Source organism: Nannospalax galili, unplaced genomic scaffold (genome assembly GCF_000622305.1).
Source record: "Nannospalax galili isolate Female #2095 unplaced genomic scaffold, S.galili_v1.0 scaffold1176, whole genome shotgun sequence".
NCBI classification, from domain to species: Eukaryota; Metazoa; Chordata; class Mammalia; order Rodentia; family Spalacidae; genus Nannospalax; species Nannospalax galili.
Window position 1 is genome coordinate 1,656,749 of NW_008338883.1, and position 11,640 is coordinate 1,668,388.

At 43.1% G+C, this 11,640-nt stretch overlaps 1 protein-coding gene across 1 annotated transcript in view; it reads left to right on the top strand.

The window, feature by feature from the left end:
* Susd5 (sushi domain containing 5) overlaps positions 1-11,640 on the top strand; it is a 66,746-nt gene that overhangs the window by 33,537 nt on the left and 21,569 nt on the right. Inside the window, exon 4 of the mRNA XM_008833432.3 lies at positions 6,644-6,832. Coding sequence (XP_008831654.1) covers positions 6,644-6,832 — 189 coding nt within the window. The remainder of the gene's footprint in view (positions 1-6,643; positions 6,833-11,640) is intronic.

Genomic DNA, 11,640 nt, shown 5'->3' on the forward strand with positions numbered 1-11,640 from the left:
AAGAAATCATCTGACTAAGCTTATATCTGTTAAAGAAATCAAATAAATAATGACCTTCTGAAACAGCGCCATGCACAAATGGGCCCAGACATTTAAGCAAGAAATTATGCTGATTCTCTACAAAATTTTCCACAAGTTAGAAGCAGAAGGAAGACTTCCTAATTCATTCCATGAGCTGTTATTACCCCAGAGCCAAAACCAGACAAAGACATTCCAAGAAAAGAGGACTACAGACCAATATATCTCATGAACATAGACGTAAAAATCTTCAACAAAATACTAGCCAATTAAATCTCACAAGATATGAGAAAGAATTATATGAGCCAGGTGTGGTGGCATATTCCTGGAATCCCAGCACTCCAGAGAGGCAGAGGCAGGGAGATAATAAATTTGAGACTAGCCTGGGCTACATAGAGCGTTCTGGGGACATGGCTCAGTGGATAGAAACACTTGCTCTGCAAGTATGAGGACCTGAGTTCAAATCTCTAGTACCCATGTAAAAAGCCAGACTTCACTGTACATACTGCAGCCTTAGCATTGAGGGATGGAGACAGGATCCTGGGAGGTTTTGAACAGTCAGCCCAGCAGCAAAGTGCAGCTGTAGGTTTAATAAGAGACCCTGTCTCAAGACAATAAGGTAGAGAGTTATAGAGAAGGACACCTGATGACCTGCTCTGAACTCTGCATATGTACACACAGATGCATGTACCCCTACACTTCCATGCATGTAATGCGTGCGCACACACACACACACACACACACACACACACACACATTTGCAGACTATGATCAAGTGGGATTTACCTAAGTATGCATGGCTGGTTTCACATTTAAAAAGCAATTAATATAATTCATCAAATCAACAGGTTACAGAAGAAAAATCACATGACTGTATTGACAGATGCAGAAGAAGCAATTGACCAAATCCAACACCCATTGATGATAAAATAATAATAACAAACTTTCATCAGTATAGAAATAGAGAGGCACTTTCTCAACTTGACAAACAGCATCTAGGAAAAAACCCTTCTGCTAATGTTCCTCTTAATGGTGAAAGACTTAGAGCTTTCTCACTAAGAGCAGAGGAAAGGCAAGTCATTCCCTCTCACCCCTGCTTCCCACCATCACACTGGAAGTCCTAGCTAATCCAAGAAGGCAATAAAAGGCAGAGTGGGAAAGAAGAGCTAAAAAAACTCTCCTTGTCTGCAGATACCATGATTGTCTATGTAGAAAACCCAAAACAATTCTTTTATTTCTAAAAAGTTTTGTGTATGAGTGTTTTGTCAGCATGTATGTAAGTGTACCCATATCATGCGATGCCCTCGGAGGCCAGGAGAGAGTGTTGGATCCCCTGGAACTGGAGTTCTGGATGATTGTCATATGGGTGCTGGGAACCAAATCCAGTTCCAATGCTCTTAACTGCTGAGTCATCCTCTCCAGCCCCCCAAATAATTTCTTACATTTATTTATTTACTTACTTATTTACTTATTGTGCATATGTATATGGCACATGCCATGGCTTGAGTGTGGAGGTCAGAGGACAACTTGTGGGAGTTGGTTCTTTCCTTCCACCATGTGGATTCTAGGGATTGAACACAGGTCGTCAGGCTTGGCTGTAAGTGCCCTTACTGGCTGAGCTATCTCTCCAGACCCTAAACCCAAAAGGATTGACAAAAGTGTCTTAGAACTGTTAATAGCAAGGTTGCAGGATACAAGGTGCGATAATCAGCTTTAGTTGTCAACTTGACACAACCTAGAATCACTTGGGAAGAGAGTCTCAGTGAGAGATTTCCTAGGTTGGGTTGGCTGTGGGCATGTCTCTGGAGGATTGTCTTAAACTGACTGATATGAGAAGCCCCAGCCCACTGTGATGGCACCATCCCTAGGGATGGTTCCTGAATTATATAAAACTGGGGAAACTGAGAAGAGCACAAGCAAGCAAACCATACACATGCATTTATTTTTCTGTGCTCTTGACTATGGCTGTCATGTGACCAGCTTCTTCAAGATCCTGCCACCTTGACTCCCCTCAGTGATGGACCGCGACCTGGAATTGTAAGCTGAACAAACCCTTCATTCCATAAATTGCTTTTTGTCAGGATAGTTTATCACAGCCACAGAAATGAAACAAGAACACAAGGTTAATATACAAAAGTTAATTGATTGCTTTCCTATATAACAGCGGTAGACAGTGGAATTTGAAATTCAAAATACATTATTTATAGTAGTGCCCCCAAAGTAAAATTTTAAGGTGTAAACCTAAAAAACGGTCAAATATGAGGCAAACTAAAAAATGCTGATGAAATAAATAGAAAAATATTCCGTGTAAATAGTAAGACAATATTGTCAATATATTTCTTCTAAGTTGACCTCTTGATTCAGTCCCCTAGCCCAAATCCCCAGATGTTATTTTATGGATATAAGCAGCTGCTATAGATGATAGAATTAATAGACCCAGAACAGTCAACTCATTTTAAGAACAACAAAGTCAGCTGTCTGACACGGTTGGACTTCAGGACTGCTCTAAAGCAGTAACCAAGAGAGTGAGGTATTCAGGGGAAAATAGATCAATGAGCCAGAAAAGAGATCTCAGAAGGAGACTCACAGAAATTCAGTCAATTGATCTTTGACAAAGGAACAAAGAAAATACGAGAGTGAAGTCAGTTTTATCAACATAGGTGCTGGAAAAGCTGAACACCCACAAGCCAAGCTTAAATCCTCCACAAAACTTAGTTCAAAATGGATCACAGAGCTAAATATAAAATGCTAAGGTATAAACTCCTAGCAGTAACATAGGAGAAAGCCTGGGTGATCTTGGATATGGCAGTGATCTTCTAGACATGGCACCAAAGGTATGATCCGTAATTGATAAGTGTGGTGAATTAAGTCAAAGTCTACTCCGCAAAAGGCTGTGCTCACAGAAAGAGTAGGCATGCCACAGGATGGGGACAATGTTGCAGAAGATACATCTAATAAAGAATTGTCATGCGAAATAGCTCTCAAAACTCAACAATGATAACAAACAACTTGCCGGTTTTTTTCTAAATGGACACGAGACTTCCCCGATGAAACTATACAGATGGCAGATTAGCATACGAAAAGATGTCCAATACCATGTGTCATCAGAAACTCACAAAGAAAACAACAGATAGCACTATTGTCCTAGTTTTATTTCTGTTGCTGTGATTAAAATAACCCTGACCAAAAACAGCTTAGGGGAGAAAGGGTTTATTTTAACTCATGATACCAGGTTACAGTTCATCACAGCAGGGAAATCAAGGCAGGAACTTCAGACAGCTAGTCACATCACATCCATAATCAAGAGGAGAGAGAGAGTGAATACATACATGTTCATCTGCTTGCTTGCTTGTACTCGGCTGTTTCTCCACCCTTACGTATATCTCCGCCTACCTGCAGTGGGCTGGGTCTTCCCACATCAATTGACTTAGACAGTTCCCCCACAGACCAACCCAATGTAGATAGCCCTTCACTGAGTCTCTCTTCCCAGGTGACTCCAGGTTGTTTCTAGTTGACAGTTAAAGCTAACCATCACAACTACATTTCTACCAAAATCCAAAGCACTGATGTCCTCAAGTTCTTGCAAGGGTGTAGACAAGCCTCTTGTTCACTGTTGGTGGGAATGAAAAATTGGCATGTCTAATTTGGAAGACAGTTTGGCAAGCTCTTACAAAACTGATGTTTTGTGTGGGTGTAGAGGTGTGTGTGCATGCGCCTATGTGTGTGCACATGAGTGGAGAACAGAAAACAACCTGGGGTATCAATCCTCAGGTGCTGTTCACCTTGTTTTTTGAGATAGGGTCTCTCTTTCTCTCTCTTTTTTCCCTGGCACTTGTCAAGTGGGCTGGACTTGCTGGCCAGAGAACACCACTATACCCAGCTTTTATGTGTGGGTTCTGGGGATTGAACGCAGGTCTTTGTTTACCAACAGCAAATTACTCTGTAAGATACTACAGTGGAGGATACACGTCATGCAACATTTGTCCAAACCCACAGAATGTATAACTCCAAATGAACCATGGAGGACACTGAATTTTGGAAGATGGTATGTCTGTGTAGGTTCAGAGATGGTAAGGACTATCCCTCTGTGTGTCAGGGAGAGTAGAGGAGGCTTGAGGTGGGAGGAAAGTGGGTATATGGGAACTCTTAATTTTGCTGCAAATCTAAAATGCTTTAAAGAAACAGCTTACCAACCAAAAAAGCAAAGTACTGGGTAGAATATACAGTCAATCCCATATGTGTTAAAAATATACAAATACTGGGCCAGCAAGATGGCTCAGCAGGTAAAGGAGCTTGCCACTAAAACTGATGACCTGAGTTCAACCCCTGGAACCCACATGATAGAAGGATAGAACAGACTCCACCAAAGCTCTCTGGCCTCCACACAAGTGCCATGACATACACATACTCACACACATGTACATACATGCACACACAAAATTAATAAATATAATTTAAAAATTTTTAAATCTACAAATGTTCTACATGTATTATTTATTTATTTTCATTTTTATGTGTATGAGTGTTTTGCCTGCATGTAAGTGCACCCATGTCATGTAATGCCCGTCCACAGAGGCCAGATGACGGCATCAGACCCCTGGAACTGGAATTACAGGTGGGTGCTGGGAACTGAACCTGGGTCCTCTGCATTAGCAGCCAGTGCTGTTAATTGCTGAGCCATCTCTCCAGTCCCTCTATATGTATTTTTATGAACACATGTAATTTTAGATTGGGTTCCACATGTAAGAGAACACATGCCATATCTGTTTTTCTGAGTCTGGCTTATTTTGCTTCACATAATGATTTCCAGTTGTGTGTATCTTCTGCAAATGTCATATTTTCACTTTTCTTTATGGCTGCATAAAATTTCCATGTGGGGCCAGGGAAATGGCTCAGCTGTTCAAATGCTTGCTGTACAGTACGAGAAGTAAAGTATGGGTCCCCAGAGTCCACATAAATACCAAGTGGATCTGGCAACCTGTCTGTAATCCCAGCCTTGGAAGGCAGAGATGGGATTCCCAGAACAAGTTGACTAGGGAGACCAGCTACATTGGCAAGCTCTGGGTTTGACTGAGAGACCCTGCCTCAAAGAACAAGAAAGATAGGCCTAGAAAGATGACTCAGCAGTTAAGAGCACTGGTTGTTCTTGCTGAAAATCCAGGTTTGAATCCCAGCATCCACATGGCAGCTAACAACCACCCATAACTCCAGTTCCAGGGGATCCATCACCCTCTTCTGTCCTCTGTGGGTATTGCACAACATGAACACACATGCAGACAAAACACTCATACACCTAAAATAAAAATAAATACCCCCCCCCAAAATATGTAAAAATATGTAAAAGAGAGATCAAGGAAGATTTCCCAATATCAACCTTGAACTGCCACATGCACACACACACACATACACATGCACACAAGCACACACATGACACATACATACACATGAAGAAAAAAATTAAATTTCACTGTGTATATATACCACATTTTCTTTTTTTAATACTTTATTTTTATATTTTGTATATGAGTGTTTTGCCTGCATGTATGTAAATGCACCACATGTGTACAGTGCCCAAGGAAGCCAGAAGGGGGCATCGGATCCCCTGGAACTGGAGTTACCAGTGGTGTTAGCTGCCATGTGGGTGCTAGGAATTAAACCAGGGTCCTCTGCAAGAGCAGCCAGTGCTCTTAACCACTGAACCAACCCTCCAGCCCCATGTGCCACATTTTCTTTATCCATTCATCTGTTGATAGACATCTATGTATATATGTTTGCATAATAAACACTGCCATATATATTTATTTTGTCTGACTGAACTGATAACCATGTTATAATCAGCTATCATGCCGATGTTATATATGTATTTATGTGAATATGCATATAATAAACACTTTGTGTGTATGCAGTTCTTTTGACAGCACACTTATTCCTTTATCCAAACAAGGAAAAAGGACCTGCTGCTAGGCAGGTCGTTCAAGGAGACATCAGAAGGTCTTGTCATCTGGCAATTTTAAAATACAAACAGGAGTGTTTGGTACCACATTGAGTCATCCAATAAGTATTTTTTGAATACTTTTTCTGTGCCCAGCATTCTGCCAGTCCATGGTTAAATGAGAAATTGCCCCTGGGATCAGTTCTGGGTGTAGGTGGGCAGGTGGTGGGGGTGGGTGGGTTTTCTTTAAAGTTTGTTTTCTCACAGGCTGAAAAGTTCTGTACTATTTGTGTATCAGTAACTTAATGTGTTCCTGGGACAAAGTACCTGACAGAAGCAGCTTAAGGAAGGAAGGGTTTATTTTGGCCCACAGTTTGAGGGTACAGTCCATCATGGTGGGGAAGGCATGGTGGCAGGATCTTGAGGCTCCCACATCCACAACCAGGAAGCAGAGAAAGATGGATATTGGTGCTCAGCTCCCTTTCTCCTTTTTATTCAGTCCTGGACCTCAGCCCATGGAATGGTGCCACTTACATTATGGGTGGGTCTTCCTACCTCAGTTAACCTAATCTAGAAAATCCTCACAGACATGCCCAGAGGTTCATTTCCATGGTGATTCTACATCCTGTCAGGTTGACAATCAAGGTTAATCATCACAGTTTGGAAAAGCTGACTGTTACTCCTTTTCCTCAGAGAGGCCATGTGGAGACCCACCTTCGTTCCCACACACCATCCTCCAGGGTCGCACTGGCTTGGAGATGGGGGATGAACTACTGTACGTGTGTGCCCCAGGGCCCATCGCAGGTCATCGAGAAACTGCCTTCACTTTACTGTGTAACAGCTGTGGAGAGTGGTATGGCCTGGTACAGGCCTGCGGGAAAGGTAAGCACCCTGGGCTGGCCACTTCTACTTGCTCACGGCAGCCCATACATGGCTGCTGTTCTGACTATGTGCTGTGGTCCCTCTCCCCTGCCAACACTGAGAACAGCTCAGCCCTTCCTGCTAAGGTCTTCCCCTGGCAGTACTTCTGTTTGGGGGTGTCCTCAGAGCATTTCAAATGTATATCTATAACTGAACTGCATCTTCTTGCTGGAGGTGAAGGGTTAACAACCCCTCCCTTCTCTTCTGAGGATGGATGGAGTTGATACTGGACTAACTTTCTTGCTTATTTCCCTGGAAAAATGCTCAAGACAGAACATCAGCAGTGGTTACCGAGGCAACACGACTTCTGATAAATGACCCCAGGGTCAGGAGGATTGTGAACAAATACATAAAAGGAAGCCATCCTTGGGCTCCTCTGTGTGTGTAGTGATCCTTGTGTCTGGGTATGACCCTTGTGGAGACTCCAAGAGCTATGTTGTGGGTTCCCACTGACATAGTAACATTTGTGTATTTATGTGTGCATGTGCATATATGTGGGGGTACACATGTGTGTGCAGGCATATGTTCATGTGTGTGCATGTGGAGGTCAGAGGAAAATCTCTGGTGTCATCCCTCAGGCACCTTCTGCCTTTTGTTTGAGACAAGATCCCTCTTTGGCCAGGAACTTCCCCAACTTCACTGGACTATCTGGTCTACCAGCCTATTGGGATCTGCTAGACTCCACGTCCTACCTCATCGCTGGGATTAGAAGCAAAAACCCAGGTTTTTATGTTGGGTCTGAACTCATATCCTCATGCTTGTGAGGCAGGCATTTTACTGACAGAGCCAATTCCACAGCCCCCATAGTGACTGTGTAGGACTTCTAAACAGCATGAATCCAGACCACATGTGAGTCCTGCTTCCTTGTACTGAGCAGGCATGATGGTGGAGAGGGAGGCAGGCAGTATGGCTTACTTTGAGAGCTGTTCCACTGGTGAGAACGGCCTGCCCTGCCCTGCCCTGCCCTGGCACCTTGCTTGCTCCCTGGCTGGGACTTTCAGAACACCTGTGTGTCCTGTGCACTCATGTGAGTCTCAATATTCAGTTGAGACTTAAAAGAGCCCTGGTAGACTCTGAGTGACTACAACCTGATCTGATTCCTCAGAAATTCCTATTGTATCCCACACACAGCCACGGGGGTGGGGGGGGTCTGAGGTTTCTGCACCCTTTCTTCCAACCAGACTCTTGGCAATTTCCCCAGCAACAAAAACAGTCTCTGCTTATAGCCAGGCCTGGACCTCATACTAGTGGCACTACAACACCCCTTAGGATACCTTAGGTAGCCCCACCACACACCTATGCTTGAGACCCCCTACACCTTTGCCCTCATGCCAGACCTTGAGTTGTTCCCTAATTATACAGAGCTCTTCTCAGTCCAAGACAGCTCCAGGGACCCATTCCTGACCTTTCGTGACACCTGGGAACTAATTGGAAGCTGGCTTTACAAGGCAGCAATGATTGCAGTGTTACAGTGCTGTGACATTATCTATGTAATATTTATTTATTTTTATTTACATTTATATATTGTTTTTCCATTTTTCGTGTGTGTATAAGTGTGTAGACACACATGTGTGGCTACATGTGCATGTGTTTACACATGCATGTGGAGGTCTGAGTTGATGTCAGGAATCATCCTCCATGGCTCTTCCACCCATTCACTGAGGCAGGGTCTCTCAGTCAAACCCAGAGCTCACTGATATGTCTAGTTTGATAGCCAGCTTGTTCTGTCTCTGCTCAGTCTAGAATTGCAGGTAGGCTACCATGCTCACCCTGCATTTATGTGGGTTTCTGAGGATCTGAACTTGGATCCTCATACTTCTGTGGCAAGTGCTTTAACCACTGAGCAATCTCCCCAGGCCTATACCTAATGCTATGGCATTAGGTATAGGACAGTTGGTCTTCAAACATCTTGTAGATCATGAGGGAACCATGGCAGTTCCTGGAGCACAGCCATGTCTCAGCAATCCACTCACATCATCTTGAGCTGTGGTTTGTTGTCTGTCACCACTGCTGATTATTACCCCTAGTGTGACACAGCACTGTGTGTCCAGTCTGCAGGAAGGGACATTTGGCTGGTTTTCATTTTGTGGCTGTCAGGAACTATATATACCCTATCCGGTGTCATCCACATCATTTGGCTCTCATGTGAGCATCTAGTCACAGGTTCTTGTGAGTAGGACTCTGCCACACAGTGTGCCTGTCCGGTCCGGCGTTACTGGCTGCTGCCGAAGTGTTTCCTATGGGAAGTCTAATCAGTTGGGCCTCTGAATTAGTTATTTTTCTCATTGCTGTAACCAAGTATCAGACAAGAAACAACTTAAAGAAGAAAGGGTTGATTTAGCTCACAGGGGAAAGGGATACAGTCCATCAAGTGGGAAGGAGCAGGAAGCATCTGCAATCGGAAACAGCAGAATGCTCAGCTTGCTTTCTCCTTTCTATGCAGTCCAGTCCCCAGTACATGAACTGGTGCTACCCACATTTAGAGTGAGTTAACCTCAGTTAACCCAGTCTAGAAAACCTCTCACAGATCTGGCCTCTTTGGTGGACAATCAATATTAATCATTACACCCCTCCCACCAGGGACACCCACAGCTCCTGTTTAGTGTCCCCAGCCCTTAGGATTGCCATCTGCGACAGTTCTTTGGTGACTTTCATCATGATATTCATTTCAACAATGGTAGTAAAGTTGAGTACTCATGACATGACAATCAGGCTTTGAAATGTGAAATTCTGCCAAAATATTTTACCAGTTTTGCTAATTGCTTTGAAATGGCTATTTGCATATTATAGAAAGTTTTTTCATAGGATATTCATGATTAATGTGCTATAAATATTTTTTCCTAGCTTAGGAGTGTAGGTCAGTGGTAAAGTGCTTACATAACATGCATGAGGCCCTGGGTTTGATCTCCAGTAACACACACATTTTTATTTATTTATTTATTTATTTATTTATTTATTTATTTGTTTGTTTATTTATTTGTTCATTTATTTATTTATTTGAAACAGGCCCATTATACAGCCCTGCCTGGTCTAGAACGTGCTATGTAGACCAGGCTAGCCTCAAACTCACAGAGATCCACCTGCCTCTGCCTCCTTTGTGCTGGGATTAAAAGCATGTGTCACCATACCTGGCTACACATACACAAATTAAACTGTTTTTTTTTTCATTTTCTGTTTCCTCTTATTATTACTATTAGTAGTAGCAGTAGTGTTCATGTACATGATATGTGTTTAGGTGGGCATGTGCCATGGAGTGTATGTGGAGGCTAGAGGAAAACTTGCAGGGGTTAGTTTTCTCCTTTGACCGTGTGGATCCTGGGGGTGGAATTCAGGTTGTCAGGCTTGTGCAGCAAGACCCTTTATCCACTGAGCCATCTCACCTGCCATGATTCTTTCTTTGAGATACAGTCTCATGTAGTACATGCTGGCCTCAAGCATGCTAGGTAGCTGAGGTTGATCCTGAACTCAGAATCCTCTTGCCCTCACCTCCCCCTGGCTATGAATATGTATGTGGGTTTGTGCCACCACACTGGGTTTATGCAGTGCTGGAGATGGAACCCAGGCCTTCATGAATGCTAAGAGAGCTCTCTATGACTGAGCTAAATCCCCAGTCCACAAACTGAATTGTTTGTTAAAAAAAAATACATTCTTTCCCAGACTGGGTCTTAATCCTGTCATTCTTGCAGTATCTTTTAATGGATGGTTTTGGTTCTTTTATCCATTTTATGATTCAGACCAGAATGGGTGCATTTAGAGTGGTTTGGTCATAGGCCATTTTACTACTTTTCAAACTCTATGGACTATTACAAATCTTTTGGTCCTCACTGGCAGACTGATATGCTAGTAAGATGCAGCTAAGTGAATTACTATAAAAAATAACATAGATTCCAAATAGAAATAGTTTTTGGTGAAAGAGATATAAAATCCCCTATCAGGTTGTTATAGAATCTTCCATAACCTTTGTCTGCACTTGCCTCATTACATACCAGTAACAAAAGAAACAGGCACAGACAGATGCTGGAGGGCCGTAAGCAGTAGTCTAATACCCACCTTCAGACCCTTTCCATGTTCAAGAGGCACTGAAGTCACACCTTCCTGTATGTTACACCCATTCACCAAATGAATCTGTTTACTGGCCCCAGTAGGATGAGAACTAAATGCAGGTTTTGTGTGTTCCAAAAGGTGTTTATTTTCTCACTGCAGTGCAGAGTCAGAATTTTCAGCCACTGGGCAGGGATTCTGGCTTCTTCACTTGGCTAGGTGAACAGACCTTTAGAGTTTCCCTTATTCTGAAGATTTTACATTTAGAATGTCTGTGTCCTAGTGAGAAATTGTGTGTGTAGAACATCTTCACCAACATGGACATGGAGGTATACGCCTGTAATACCAGCACTTGGAAGATGAAGACAAAGATCAGGAGTTGAAACTCATCCTTGACTACATGGGAAGTTCAAGACCAGTTGGGCTACATGAGACTATGTCTCAAAATGAAATAGAGAGAGCTGGGAGGTAGCTCATTTGGTAAAGTGCTTTCCCAGCATTTGTGAGGCCATGGATTAGCTCCCCAGCACCACATAAACTGGGAGTGGTGGTGCACACCTGTAATCCCAGCACTCAGGAAGTGAAGACAGGAGGATCGGAGTTCCTCAGTTGCATAGTGAATTCTAGGCTAGACTAGGAAACATGAGATTTTGTATGTATGGGGGGGTGTTGTTTTGTTTTGTTGAAAGGAAGAAAGGAAAGGAAGGAGGGGAAAGGAAGGGAAGGGG